General features: G+C 43.8%; 1 protein-coding gene across 1 annotated transcript; it reads left to right on the forward strand.

Moving 5' to 3' along the window:
- The first annotated feature begins 203 nt into the window (after positions 1 to 203).
- Positions 204 to 12,172, forward strand: SDG2 (SET domain protein 2). Its single transcript, XM_087535064.1, has 21 exons — positions 204 to 482; positions 588 to 2,587; positions 3,461 to 3,517; positions 3,784 to 4,947; positions 5,159 to 5,529; positions 5,623 to 6,168; positions 7,264 to 7,364; positions 7,456 to 8,278; positions 8,363 to 8,566; positions 8,655 to 8,726; positions 8,815 to 8,925; positions 9,040 to 9,140; positions 9,690 to 9,789; positions 9,867 to 9,962; positions 10,096 to 10,263; positions 10,353 to 10,478; positions 10,556 to 10,609; positions 10,740 to 10,987; positions 11,053 to 11,161; positions 11,259 to 11,558; positions 11,672 to 12,172. The coding sequence occupies exons 2-21, from the start codon at positions 706 to 708 to the stop codon at positions 11,837 to 11,839; spliced, it is 6,801 nt and encodes a 2,266-aa protein (XP_087391190.1). The 5' UTR covers positions 204 to 482; positions 588 to 705; the 3' UTR covers positions 11,840 to 12,172.
- Positions 12,173 to 15,250: the final 3,078 nt, after the last annotated feature.

Raw genomic sequence — 15,250 nt, forward strand, 5'->3', positions numbered from 1 at the left:
CCATTTCTATGAACCAAAGGGTTCTAAAGGAAAATCTTATAAAAATCCTATCCTCTAAAATTTCTATAAAATTCCTTAAAATCAAAAGAGGCCTCAGGGGTGGGTGGAGTTGCCCTAGCAACCCCGTACACGAAATCAATCGAAGCAAACATACACACACAAGCCCGTCTCCCGTCTCCTTCTCCCATAAGACCGAAGCCCAGGGGAGGTTTTATTACGAACAAACAGGGCATCAGCCCCCTTAAAGCCAGGACCAGGAAGCCAACACACACAAACACACACACCTCCAAGGCCAAGGCGATAGCGAGCGCGAGGGCGCCCCCGCCCGCGTTGGAGACGAGACTCGACGAGAGGGGCCGACGCGGGAAGGGAACCGCCGCGAACCCGGGGAGAGCAAGCCCGCGACGCCTCCGCCGGGAAGCACCGTCGCCGCCGCGGATCTCTCGATCTGAGGAGCCGCGTCTCGATTCCCCGCCCCGCAGGTACGAGCGCTACGATCCGGGGCCGCTTCAATCCGATTTGGTTCAATTCGAATTGCTTCTCATTGCTCTTGATTTGTGCCCTGCTATCTGCTTGCCTGGAATTAGGGTTTTGTGCGCGGCAGCGCCGGAGATGAGCGTGGAGAGCCCTGGGAGAGCCGCCGGGAGCTAGGGTTTTTTCGCCGTCGGAGCGCTGGACCGCCCCCGACACCCTCCCAGGTTTTCCATGGGAGATGGAGGAGTCGCGTGCGCCGTCCCGCCTCAGCGTGCAGTGGAGGGCTTCCGTGCCGACGCCCTCGTGAGGGGAGAAGCGATGCCAAACAAGGGGGAGAAAGCAGCGCACGGCCACCACCATCACCACCACCACCACCACCACCGCAAGCACTACTCGGCTTCAGCTGCCGACCTCGAGGAAGGGGAGCTGCTGCTCAATGGAGAGGCAGACAACACACGGGACTTGGACAGGACCATACCTCCCAAGAAATGGCGCAAGTTGCTGCCTTCCTCGCCAGCTGCAGAGTTGGAGCCGGGGGAGATTGTAAGCATGCAATCAGAGCCAACAAGGAAGATAAGGAGGAACGTGGAGCTTGACAAGACTGAGTTTGTGCCTGTGACGCAGAGGAAAGGTAAGTCTGACAAGATCGGGAGAAAGTCTAATAAAGATGTGGTGGAGCCAGCGGAGGTTACTCCACTGGGAAAAAAACGGGACCGGGATCATAGCGGCAAGATATGTTTGTCAGCTCACATCCGCGAGGATGGGAAGAAAGGCACTTCACGGGATTCTGATGAGGAGCCTGGTGAGATTAAGCCAGAGAGCAGCAGCACTGGCAGTGCTAGGAAGAGCCAGGCAGTAGAGCCCGAGAGCAACCACCGCAAACACCAAGCTGAGACATTCACTCAATCAGGGTCAAGAAGTCGAAGGAAGGGAGAGCCAAAGACTTCTTCTGGTGGGAAGCATTTGTCTGGAAGAAATCATGATATCTTGCCGCAAATACGAGATCGGCATGATCGGCTTGAGAGGAGCCCAGGCATCTTGGGGCGCTTTCCTCATGACCGCATTCGCCATGAGAGGAGCCCAGGCCGCATGGAGCGCTCCCCACGAGACCGGGACCGTGGTCGTCACTGTGATAACAGAGACCGCAGCCCGTACATTTCACCACGACACAGAGCACGCCAGGCCCATCACAGGGATAACACACCGAGCCGCATTGATAATTCCCCTCGTGGGAGGACTCAGCACGAGGACATCAGAGACCGAACTGCGCTTTCTCATGATAAATCACCATCTGAACGTGGTCGAACAACTGACATCCATGAAGCAAGTAAGAAGAGCAGGGGTGCTAAGCTTGAAAGCAACAACCTAGAAAATGTGCCGCACAAAAACAAGTCAATGAAGCAACCAACTAAGAGTAATAGTGGTAGCAACATAAAGAGTGAGGAGAGGATCTCCAAGGGGAAGGCATCCGAGGGCGTTCAATGCACTGAGTTGCTGCCACCACCTCCGTTGCCACCACCGCCGCCGCCTCCGCCTCCACCTCCGCCTTTACCACCTAATATGCCTCCTCCCCTGCCCCCGCCACCAGTACCTGAGCAGCTGAATGATCTCGCTGAAGATGCCTCAATGGAAGAAGACATGGATATCTGTGACACCCCACCTCACACCAGTGAAGCACCTGAACTCAGTACTGAGCCCACTATTATCATGGGAAAGTGGTTTTACCTTGACCAATTTGGTGTTGAGCAAGGACCTACCAAGCTTGCTGACTTGAAGAAACTGGTAGAAGACGGATATCTTCTTTCTGATCATCTAATAAAGCATGCTGACAGCAATAGATGGGTGACTGTTGAGAATGCAGCTTCACCATTGGTTCCATCTGATATTCCCTTGGTGTATGCGGACCTTTCTTCACAGAAGGTTAGCCCTCCAGAAGCCCCAGGAAATCTGCTTGACGAAGCTCGAGAAGGAGCAGCTTTGTTGGCATGGAGTGCTGAGGATGAAGAGGAAGCTTCTGAAGAACAGAAGGAAGATCTCTACATTGATAATAGGGTCGAGGCACTAATGTATGGAGCTACTATGGTGGATGGACATGAGCTTGATATTCTTGGAGGTAAAAACGTTTCTTTACTTTTTGAGCTGAACATTTAAATGCTTTTTTGATGTTAGTGGGCTGGGCTGGGCTGAGCTTGTTTTTTGGGCTTTTAGGGATTGTTTATTTTTGAGGGATTGTTTTTTGTTTTACAGCTTTTGGGGTTTCCGTTTCGTTATATCCTTTTGGGTTGCAAATTTCAGGGCCCTCGACTTTGGTAGTTTGGTTGTGCTCTTGCAGTTTGCACCGAATCTTGGAATGTTTAGGATTTCCACGTGGCTGGGTCTGGGTCTGGGCTCGGGCCTTATATGATGTATTATTCGTCCTCTTTTAGTGCTATTTTTTCGGTTGTAGAATCTTGTCCCTGACCTTGGGTTTTCTTGGATTTTTGTTGCATTTCTCGTTTTAGTACATTTGTATATCCATGATTTCTGTTTTTAGTCCGTCGGTATGAAAAGTGACAATTTCTGTAACTACCCTTGGGAAGTTCTGTATTAAGTCATTATTACATACTTCTGTTTAATTCGGGAAAAATAACAACCATTTGGATCAGGTTGTTTTACACTCTTCTTTGAAGGCAGTTTAAAAAAACAGGTGCTCCCTCCGAGCCATAATATAAGATGTTATTACATCGGTTGTAATAACATCTTGTATTATGGGACTGAGGGAGTAGTAGTTGTGGATGTTAATTTTAGACTTGTATTACGTGGTGCGCAAATATAATCTTTTGAGGGTTGTAAATGCAAGTACAGAGCTTCCACATGCCTTAAAACGGAATCTATTGCTATCCTTTTGTTGTCTGGCTTTGATTCTCAGAGCTGTAATTGATGTGTTCCAGCAGTTACCCCTCATGATTATACTTATCCGGTGTCTTTCCTTGTTTGGAAATTGCAGAGGTTTTGGATGCACATTTTGAGCCTGTTGATTGGGAAAGGTGTAGTTACCCTGAAGGTATTGGATCAATCTGTGCTTGTTTATCCTTCGTTACTTTTTTACTCTTGCGCATGTTTTTTTTTGAAAGGATGCGCATGTAATTTCTGAAAGCTAGTGTATGTTGCTTTAGTTCTCCAGATGTTACTTGTCCTGAGGACACTACGTCTTACTCTGAAAACTAATCATTTACAACATGTACAAGGTGGAATGGTACCACCATCTAGTTCTTTGATTGCCCTTTGTTCTTTTGTTGACATACCGGGGTTTCTGTCTTCTTATGCCAGATTTTCCTAGGTTCCAAGGCCAACCTGCAAGAGATGATGGGATCAACAGAAGCATTGGATTCGTCAGTGGTGTTGGTCCTGTTGGGAGGGAAAAGTTTTATCATAATGTTGAATGTAGCGAGTGGTTTTCTGGTAGATGGTCTTGCAAAGGTGGTGACTGGAAGAGGAACGATGAATTCAACCAAGATAAGCCTTACAGGAAAAAGCTTGTCCTGAATGAAGGCTATGCTCTTTGTCAGATGCTGAAGGGCAATCATGAGGATCCCCGCTGGCACTGCAAGGAAGACCTCTACTACCATGTACCTGCTAAAAAGCTTGATCTGCCGTTGTGGGCATTCTCATCGACAGAAGAGGACACTGACAGTGTTGATGATGCCAGTGCTATTATACCTGGAAGGTTATGCCAGAATCAGATTAGACAACTTCCAAAGGGAGTGAAAGGGATGACGCTTCCAGTTGTTAAGATAAATGCTCGGGTTGTCAAGGATCAGTCCTCTATCGAACCATGCATAAAGTCCAGAGCAGCTGAGCGGTCACTTTCTAGATCTTCACGCTCCCACTCAACTGGAACTGATAGGAATTCCGTTCATGAAGGTTTGTCTCATTTCAAGAAACATCATGAACATGATTTACAAAGTCTGCAGAAGTCCAAGTCTGTTCCAAACATCCCAGAGGACCATGTTTGCACTGTTGAAGAATTGTCAGTCAAACTGGGTGACTGGTACTACATGGATGGAACTGGACATGAGCATGGCCCATTTTCTTACTCTGAGTTGCAAAAGTTAGTTAAAAAGGGCACTATTATTGAACAGAGCAGTGTGTTCAGAAAGATTGATAACACATGGCTTCCAGTTGTTAAGGATATGAAATCTGAGTCTGCTGCTCGCGATGGAGGGCCAGGAAGTTCAGATTCTACTTCTGCTCTTGTGGAGCAGTCCAACACTGTTGTGAACCATGGAGCTGGTAGGTTCCATGAGTTGCACCCCCAGTTTGTGGGTTATACACGTGGTAAGCTGCATGAACTAGTCATGAAGTATTTCAAGAGCAGGGAGCTTACTTTAGCCATAAACGAGGTCTTGGATCCATGGATCGCAGCAAAGCAGCCCAAAAAGGAAATAGAAATGAACTTTCTTAACAATTCAGCTTCAAGGAAAATCCTGCCAGGTATTCCTTCATATCTAGTCTAAACATGCACTATTTCCTTACTTTCTGCCATTAATTGTGCTTCTCAGCTTACCATCATGTTGACTAGTCCTTCCAGTTGCACATGGCACACCTTATGTTAATTTCTATGCTATATTCATGCTATTGTTATAATTATGTCTGTTATGACAGTCGATCTTTGCAACAATTCCCTTTTTTGGCATTTCTGCAGAAGATGCTGGGTCTGTAAAAAGGGCAAGGCTGCTACCTAATCAAAGTGACGAAGGTATCAATATGTATGAGGACATCCTTGCCAGTCAGAATGATGACTGCTCTTTTGAAGACTTATGTCATGATGCTGCTCTTGTTGAAGAGAACTCTACTAATTCCGTAGCTGGAAGTGACAGCTGGGGTTTACTGAATGTGCATGTGTTAGCAAGAATCTTCCATTTTCTGAGGGCGGACATGAAATCACTGATTTCTTCTGCAGCTACCTGTAAGCTCTGGAACACTGGTGTTCAGTACTACAGGAACACATGTAGATTCGTTGATTTTTCTTCTGTTGGCCTTCAGTGCACTGATTCTGTGTTTCATGGTATTATGGTATGACTCCCTTCTCTGCTTAAACTTTGAGATGTTGTTTTTGTCATCTTCAAAGTTTCAACTTCTGACTCAAATTATTTATCTCCCTTTCAGGCTGGTTATGAGAAGCAAAATATAAGAACACTGATTTTAGTTGGGTGTTCAAATCTGAGCTCTCTTGCCCTTGGTGAAGTGCTAGTGCAGTTTCCGAACATATGTTATGTGCACATTCAGGGTTGCAGTCAGCTATGGGATATGAAAAGCAGATTTCACCATATTAAATGGATTAAGAGCTCTTTGAATCCTGAGGAGTCACTCCAGAAAATTAAAAGCCTGAAGCAGATAGATGATGGAAATGATTATGCATCCAAAGTTGCAAGGAACTTGACCAGTCAGCTGGGTGGTTCTGATGAACTTGACGGCTATTTTGCTGATATCTCAAATAGAGAGAATGCCAATCTTTCCTTTGGGCAAGGTTTCTATAAACGATCAAAATGGCTTGATGCTAGAAAGTCCTCTGCTGTTTTGTCGAAGGATGCACAACTAAGGCGTTTGATGCAGAGGAAGGCCGAGAATAGCTACCGGAAGATGGAAGAGTTTGTCATCAATAGATTGAGAGAAATCATGAAGAGCAGCAGATTTGATTTCTTCATTCCAAAGGTACATGACTTGCTCATGTTATAAGTTTTGCAAAAGTAAAAATTGAGCCTACTTAGAAGTTGAAGAAGTTGCGAGGCTAGCAGATAGAGGGCAAGAAAAAAAAACTTATGCACTTTTACTAAACCTAACCATGTTGCAGAGGGAGATGTAAAGGTTAAAAGTGTTCCAATGAGCATCGAGGATATACCTTTGTCTTTCTTCAATAGCTGTCTTCTTCCTTGGCAATGATTGTTTCATCTTCTCTTCCTTAAAAAAGGTCAGCGGCCTCAAAGCAGATAAGATCCTAAGATGCAACAATGACCCAATTATCTTTCAAAGAACGCCCGGATTACCTTGCAAACGAAAGAGGGAGGCTAATTGAAAAAATGTAGAACATTCTTAAGACTGGATTTAAGGAAACGCTTAGCCAAGGGGAGCTTACGTTGAATTACAGGTTGAAATGGTGTCTGCATGGCAGAATTTGTTCAGCCTGTCAACAAACTTACATGTTCCTGCTCCACATCTGGGATCTGCTTCTGTGTCCTCCAGATCATCCATCGCCTTCCTCATCTCCCCCACTTTGCCATCGCCTTCCAGCAAACTTGTCTGCATCCTCTACACCATTTCATCAAATTTGGCTGTCAATTCCTCATCTAACTCACATTATCTCCCTGCTCACCTTGTCCACCGTACCGATTGTTCTTCCGTCCTTTCCATTACTCAATTGCACCGTGACACTGGCATCAATGCCATCCAACTTCACACCATTGTGACAACCGTTGTAGGTCCAGGTCTCTTAGTAGTACTGCCACAAGATGATGCCGGTGTGCTACGCATGCAGCATCCTCCTTCCCTTCAAGCGAGTCCGTCCATATTTTGACATGTCGCTAGGAAAGGCCTCATTGACTGGTGTACCATGCAGTAGACATGATACATCTTTAGCAAGTTGTAGCGTATCACCAACATGAACCTTATTTTCAAGAATCCTTTCCACCATGCACATGAATTGACTATTCAATACAGTATCCATTCCATCCAGGATACCCCCGACATCAGTGGGTGATTTAACTCGTAGAATCTTTGACATTTTTCACTAACAATATCTTTGTTTTACAGGTTGCAAAAATTGAAGGTAGGTTGAAAAGTGGATATTATGCTCGGCATGGCTTTAGTTCTCTCAAGAACGATATTCGATCTATGTGCCGTGATGCATTGAGGTAAAGTTGCTCAGTCTAACTGAGTTGAAGGTTTGCAGAGCAGGGTAAGTTTGTGATATTGCATTTTCTCACATTTGATTTGCTACTACAGATATAAAGGCCGAAGTGATTTGGGAGATATGAAGCAAATTGTTGTGTCCTTTATCCAGTTAGCAAAGAGACTCGGTAACCCACGATTGATTTCTGAGAGAGATGGAGCAGTAGCCCAGAAGGACAATTCTGACACGAGTCAATATTCTTCAGACGCAAAATTAAAAAAGAAACAAAATAAAACTACGGGGGAAAGGAGGGGAGCAAACTGGGCTACTGCCTCTGCTGGTGCAGATGCTTCATCCCGTGCCTTTGACCGTGAAATTAAAAGAAGCCTATCTAAATTAAAGAAAATGGATGTTGATTCTGGGAGTGAGACATCTGATGATGATGATGGATACTCTGAAGGTGATGAAACTGAGAGTGAAACTACTGTTTCTGATACAGAGAGTGACCTTGACTCAAATTCTGCAGCATGGGACTTAAGGGGAAATGGTATGAAGTTGTTTGAATCTGGTGACTCTGTCGGGGATGATCGTGGATGGGGTGCTCGCATGACAAAAGCAAGCCTTGTCCCTCCTGTTACTAGGAAGTACGAAGTGATTGAGAAGTACCTTATTGTAGCAGATGAGGAGGAAGTACAACGAAAAATGCGGGTTGCTTTACCTGATGACTACTCTGAGAAGCTGCTCTCGCAGAAGAATGGTACTGAAAATTTGGAGATTCCAGAGGTTAAGGATTATCAACGTAGAAAGGTACCTGGGGATGAAGTTCTTGAGCAAGAAGTATACGGCATAGATCCATACACACATAATCTCCTGCGTGACATTATGCCAGCCGACGTTGGCTTGTCATCTGCTGACAAACATACCTTTATTGAGGAGGTATTGTAACTGACGAAGATTTTTTTTTTCATTTTAGTTCATTTGCTGGGATGCTTTGGACTCACATAGATATTGTGATTGCAGCTGCTTCTGAATACTTTGAATAAGCAGGTTCGGGATTTCACTGGTTCTGGAAATACTCCTATGGTTTACCCCCTTAAACCTGTCATCGAAGAAATCCAAAAGTCTGCAGAGGAGAGTGGTGATAGACGAACTGCAAAGACGTGCCTTGGAATGCTGAAGGCCATGAGGAGCCGCCCTGAACATAACTATGTTGCTTATAGAAAGGCATGCATTCAGCAACACCTTATTCATTAATGTTTGCATACCATCATAACTAGACGGTCCTATCTTAACTTTCCGCACATTCTTTCAGGGTCTTGGAGTTGTTTGCAACAAAAAGGGTGGATTTGGCATGGATGACTTTGTTATTGAGTTCTTCGGGGAGGTGTGTTCTAACTGTATATCCAATGTTTCTAGAATTAATCCATATCATATAAAATCATAATGTATTTATATATTTGTAACCTTTGCAGGTTTACCCTTCTTGGAGATGGTATGAAAAGCAAGATGGTATTAAACATATACAAAACAACAGTGAAGATCAAGCTCCTGAGTTTTATAACATTATGTTAGAAAGACCAAAGGTATTTTCCATTTTAAATTTTTTGATGCCATCCAAGTATCTAATCTGTGAGTTTAGACATCGTGAGGAAGGGTTATTACAGATGACTGATCTTTTGCCTTTGTTATGATGAAAGGGGGACCGTGATGGATATGACTTGGTTTTTGTTGATGCTATGCACAAGGCTAACTATGCAAGCAGAATCTGTCATTCATGTAACCCCAACTGTGAAGCAAAGTAAGCCCATTAATCTCCAGATTTTTACGACACAATGATTTCCTTTTTCACTACACATGACTCTATGCTATCTGTTTTCAGTGTTGACCTGAATTTCTTTTACACCCATTTGTGAAAGAGGTTCACTGATCCAAAGTTCAAGCATATACTCCCTCCGTCCCAAAATTCTTGTCTTAGATTTGTCTAAATACGGATGTATCAAGTCACGTTTTAGTATTAGATACATCCGTATCTAGACAAATCTAAGACAGGAATTTTGGGACGGAGGGAGTACTTTTTAAATGATCAACATTGATAGGAGCTTGACTTTGCTGTTGTGCAAGTCCTTTACCTTTATACAACTGCTTTGTCATTCCTCCGTTCTTCAAAAGTTTTATGAAATTTTGTCATCGTTTTATCATGTGGTGGTTAATGCATGTGCATTAGAACTTCAATAGCGAATGGGCAAAACTATTCCTGTGTTGTTCCGTGTTTAATGCGTTAAGCATTTGCAGGTATTTTTTCTCACACTTCTTATATTAACTAGTGCTCCTTAATTTTATTTTCCAGAGTGACTGCTGTGGATGGTCAATACCAGATTGGAGTCTACACTGTTAGGCCGATTGCAGAAGGCGAGGAAATCACTTTTGATTACAACTCTGTAACTGAGGTGAGCATCACATTGTGTTCCTGCATAAGCTACGTTTTAAGTTACACTACTTTAAGTTTACATTCTTGTTCTGCTAGAGTAAGGAAGAGCATGAAGCATCGGTTTGCCTCTGTGGAAGTCAAGTATGCCGGGGCAGCTATTTAAATTTTTCTGGAGAGGGAGCTTTCGAGAAGGTAAACTTTTGCAAGCATTCTGGTTGATGGTTCAAGGGTGACTGTGGTTTACCTAATTCCTAAACACTATTTTCCTTTATTTATTTTGCATCATTTTGACATAATCACATCTGCTAACTTCATCGTCAACCAGGTGTTAATGGAATTCCATGGTGTGCTTGATCGACACAGTTTGCTGCTACAGGCTTGCGAAGCAAACACTGTCTCCCAACAAGACTTGATTGACTTGGGTAGAGCTGGTCTTGGTACCTGTTTGCTTGCTGGTTTGCCTGGGTGGCTTGTTGCTTACACGGCCCAGCTGGTAATTTGTAGTTCTCTTTCTTGTTCAATTTCTCTTCCGATGCGATAACCAGTTTCTGTGCTCATGGCAACTTTTCATGTAAATGAAAGGTGCGGTTTATATTCTTCGAGAGGCAGAAACTTCCTAATGAGATCTTTAAGCACAACATGGAAGAGAAACGCCAGTTTTTTACAGATATAAATATGGATTCCGAGAGGAATGATGCTGAGGTTCAGGTAGATGCTGATGGCTTCGCTTCACCTCGTGTTTCTTTGACTTGCATGATATGATCTAATTCTGTCTCTACACGCAGGCTGAGGGTGTATTAAATTCTAGATTACAGCATTTAACTCATACACTTGATAAGGTGGGTAATTATTTTTAATTACTTGGAACTTGTTCTGCAGTAGCAAAAATTATATATTATCATCGATAAACCCAATAAGAATCTTTTGCTTGATCTTTCTATTGATTTTTTGACGATATGTTATCTTTAGGTAAGGTATGTTATGAGATGTATATTCGGGGACCCCAAGAATGCCCCCCCTCCTCTGGTGAGGCTTACCGGGAGAAGTCTAGTGTCTGCCATCTGGAAAGGGGAAGGCTCATTAGTTGATGAGCTCCTTCAGTCAATTGAACATCATGTTGACGAAGATGTACTTACTGATCTCAAGGACAAAATTCGGCTTCATGATCCATCTGATTCTGAAGACATCGACGGAGACATCCGAAATTCTCTGTTATGGTATGTTTGAAATCTGACTCCTCAGCTCTAATTATCCAAATTTGGATTCTGACTCCCTTCTACAGGTTGCGTGATGAGTTGCGAACTCTTTCATGCACATACAAGTGCCGTCATGACGCTGCTGCTGATTTGATTCACATGTATGCTTACACAAAGTGTTTCTTCAGAGCCCGAGTAAGCGAAAGCTTTCTGTCTTTCTCTCAGTCGCGAAAAAATGCTTGTGATTTTGTTTATCTGTACTTGAAGCTGACCCAACTAACACCACGTACAGGACTACAAGACCGTAAAGTCTCCACCAGTTCATATCAGTCCTCTTGATTTAGGTCCCAAATATGCTGATAAACTGGGACCAGGTTTCCAGGAGTACAGCAAGACGTACCCAGAGAACTATTGCTTAGCACAGCTTATCTATTGGTACAGCCAGAATGCAGAACCCGAATCTAGACTGACAAGAGCTAGAAAGGGTTGTATGTCATTACCAGATGTGTCCTCTTTCTATGTAAAGTCTGTAAAGCCAACTCAAGAGCGAGTTTATGGCACCAGAACTGTGAGATTCATGCTATCACGGATGGTAAGTGCTACTTCTTCAAGATTAATGCATTTGTCTGATGGCGTGTTTTCTAGTGGCTGTTGTGGTTCGACTTGGTCATAAATGTAATGACGTTGTTGATGGTTGATTGACAGGAGAAACAGGCCCAACGTCCATGGCCGAAGGACCGGATATGGGTGTTCAAGAGCGACCCAAGATTCTTTGGCACTCCAATGATGGATGCTGTGCTGAATAACAATTCTCCTCTTGATAAGGAGATGGTGCATTGGCTAAAGACAAGATCGAACGTTTTCCTAGGGTAGTCAAAAGGATAGTAGGCAGAGGGCATTGGTTTTTCTCTTCGGAGATTTTAGTCAACGACATTCTTTTTTTCCTACTCACCTTACCTACCTAATCATGGGGGATAGCTTTTAGATGGCAGGTTGTACAGTCACCACTCCCTCCCTCCCTCCCTACCTAGCTGTAGAGATGTATTCGGTTAATAACTGATGGATCACAGATCATCATCGATTGGATGTAGCGTCTTTTCCTGTTGCATAGAATTGTTCGCCTGCTTATGGGCTGATGATGTACTTGTAAATGCAAAACAGATGCAATCTTAAATTCAGCAATGTGTTACAGCTTGCGGTGCTGCATTTCTGTCTCCCTTGAGCCTTGAGCGATTGTGCTAACACAAAACTTACATGTTTCTCATTTTATTGAGTTTTTTTCTCTTTGCGTGGAAAAAACTTGTATTACTCGTCAAATGTTGTTGCAATCATTGTTGCATAGCTGTGCAACACCCATAGTCCACTGCCTAGCCATATACTTGCCGTTTTACAGATTTTAGGGGCTGTTTGGATTTCTACCAATGCCGACCCTACCAAAAAATTTGGCTTGCCCGTGCGTTTTGGTGCCTGTTTGGATCAGCGCCGAAGAATTGGCTCGCCCAGCTTGCCCGGCTTCCGTCCGTGTTATTCGCGCCAATTCGTGGGCGAAACGAGTTATGCTGATTATTCTGGCTCGTAACTAGCGACCCTTTTTACTCACAGGCATTTGCGTCGTTACCGGCTGCATGCAGCAACCAAATACTCCCTCCGTTCCTAAATATTTGTTTTTCTAGACATTTCAAATGACTACTACATACGGATGTATGTAGACATATTTTAGAGTGTAGATTCACTCATTTTGCTCCGTATGTAGTCATTTGTTAAAATGCCTAGAAAGACAAGTATTTAGGAACGGAGGGAGTACCAGTACAAATCTGCATGCAACATGGTGCCGCGCAATTAGCGACTTCCAACTGTAGTATCTCGCTCGTGTGATTCTCTTGGCTACCTTTTTCTCACATTGACCGCATCTACGTTTTAATCTGTGTATTTTTAAATTTCCAACAATAGATGCATTTAAATATTTTCAAAACCAGTACCTGAAATTTGAAGGATATAATGGTCACAATCCAAACAACAACACATTGCCAAAATTTTGGTCATGCCAAAATTTTGGTAGGGCAAATTGGGGCTCAAACCAAACAACCCTTTAATATAGACTACATACAGATGTATATAAACATATTTTAGAGCGTAAATTCACTTATTTTGCTTTGTATGCAATTCATATTAAAATCTCTAAAAGATCTTATATTCAGCAATGGAGGGAGTAGCAACTAGACTAAACAATCTAGCATAACTAGCCATAAAATGGCTTACAGAGTTCTATCAACGCCGAACATGAGTGATACAATTTTTTCTTTCTAACAACTTCGGTTTGATCTTTCGAACTAAGAAGACATATCTTGATGGGTCTTTTACATCTGTATCCCTAACTCGAACCCACTACTCACATTTGTCCCTAATTCGCAAGCCTACTCAAAAATACCCCTCCGCCGTCATGTTCCCTTATAGAATTGCCCTTCCGTGCCGTTTCCGTCCAGTCAAGGCTGTTTGACTGGTAAGCGGCCGTTTCTTTGACATTTTTGCCCCTCCGTCCTTACACATGGGCCCAGGTCACCAGTTCACTCTCTCTCCCTCTCATTCTCTCGCCCGAGCCGCACGCTCTCTCTTTCTACCCCAAATCGCCTCCCGCCGTAACCCTAACCCTAGCTCGCTCGATCCAACTCGCAAGGCTCGATCTCCTGATGGCAGCTACGGTGGAGCTTCAGATTTGACTCTGCACGGCACTCTACTACGGTGGTGGCGGCGGCAGATGGATGGGGATAGCAGTTGCGGCGGCAGCGGCGGCGGCGGCGGCGAACGAGGGAGCACACCGCAGCCACAGAAGCATGCTTCGGCGGGGTAAGTTTCTCTTCTAATCTGGCGGAGTCTCATGCCATTTGTAGTTTGATTTGGGATTTGTCGACCTAGTTCATAGTGCTCATGGCATTGGGATCTGTCTCTGTTTTCCATGGTCATCGTAGGATCGACCCCGATAGAGCAGTTGGGATGGAATGTAGAATGGAAACCACACTTCTAGCTAGAGATGGCACAAAAGCAACCAATACAAGATTCTCTTTTCCTTTTGTTGCTGACAACCAATGGACTTTTAATCAGTTTAGATCTGCCATATGTGCTCAATATCCATGGGGTCTATATGATGCAGTGGAATTCAGGTACTGGGACATTGACAAAACAGCTTGGGTCCCTGCCCAGTGTGATGATGAGCTTGGTATCATGTTTGCAATACATGATTCTTTTCCTGCTAAACTAGAAATCAGTGTCATACAAAGGAAGAGAGGAGAGCCAGAGAGCAGAGGAACAAGATCTCAGTCTAGGTCTAGAGATAAAGGTAGGACCAGCCAATCAAGGGGCACGAAAAGAAATGCTCATAGTAGAGGCAACAGCAGTTCAATGCAGGCACCAGGAACACCTGCTGTAGAAGTTCCTAATAATGCAGGTCCCTCTCATAGTAGAGATTCAGTTGACCCCTATACTGAAGAGGGACTACCAGATGATCGGTCAAGTGATGATGAGGATGAAAAGTTGTTTCCACAGTTTGTAACAAGGAAGAAGGGCAAGGAGAAAGATGATGAGGGGGAAGATTATGTTCCACCCCCTAAAGGCATGTTTGATGTTCTCATTTCCTTTTTTGCTGCATTTAATGTTCTCGTTTCAGTTGTAGCCCAAGGAAGAACTACAAAAAGGCAGCTGATAGAGGGATGTCACCAGCCAAGAAGAGACTCAATTTTGCACCAGATCCTACAGTAGGATCTGTAACTGGAAGCAACCAGCTAAGCAAAGAAGTGAGCAAAACTGTCACCACAAGGAGGAGTTCAAGGCTCTTAACAAACCCTGCTTGCAACACCAGGAGCAAGAAGATGAAAGACCTGTGACTGGAATCATTTACTGTTGTTTTTGTTGTTTAACAACTATTTGTGAACTTGTTATCTGCTATCTTAAGTGTGTGATGCTGAAATTGTGAACTTATGTAATGGTGAACTTGTGAGCTACTATCTTGAATGTGCAATGCTCCTTTTGAATATTATGTGAGCTGCTATCTTGTGAGATGCTATTTTGTGAGTTGCTAGTTTCAAATATTTTTGTGAGCTCCTATTTTGTCACAACATATCATTTGTTCAAATATTTCAATCTATGCTATTTCAGTCATCGATCAAAGCAAGATTCTTGAGTCATTTCCAAATAGCAACATCACAACATTCCCAAATCACAGCATTGTCCTGTGATAATACATACCCACACCAAGCTCCATCACAACATACACTACAAAGAGAAATCCAT

The sequence above is a fragment of the Triticum urartu genome, chromosome 7A (genome assembly GCF_056163025.1).
Source record: "Triticum urartu cultivar PI428250 chromosome 7A, HENAU_Tu73, whole genome shotgun sequence".
NCBI classification, from domain to species: Eukaryota; Viridiplantae; Streptophyta; class Magnoliopsida; order Poales; family Poaceae; genus Triticum; species Triticum urartu.

Coding starts and splice junctions, on each gene's coding strand:
- SDG2 (XM_087535064.1), top strand. CDS start 706: ATGGGAGATGGAGGAGTCGCGTGCGCCGTCCCGCCTCAGCGTGCAGTG. Junction 7,365..7,455: donor ATGTGCCGTGATGCATTGAG/GTAAAGTTGCTC, acceptor TTGCTACTACAG/ATATAAAGGCCGAAGTGATT. Junction 11,162..11,258: donor AGTGTTTCTTCAGAGCCCGA/GTAAGCGAAAGC, acceptor CACCACGTACAG/GACTACAAGACCGTAAAGTC.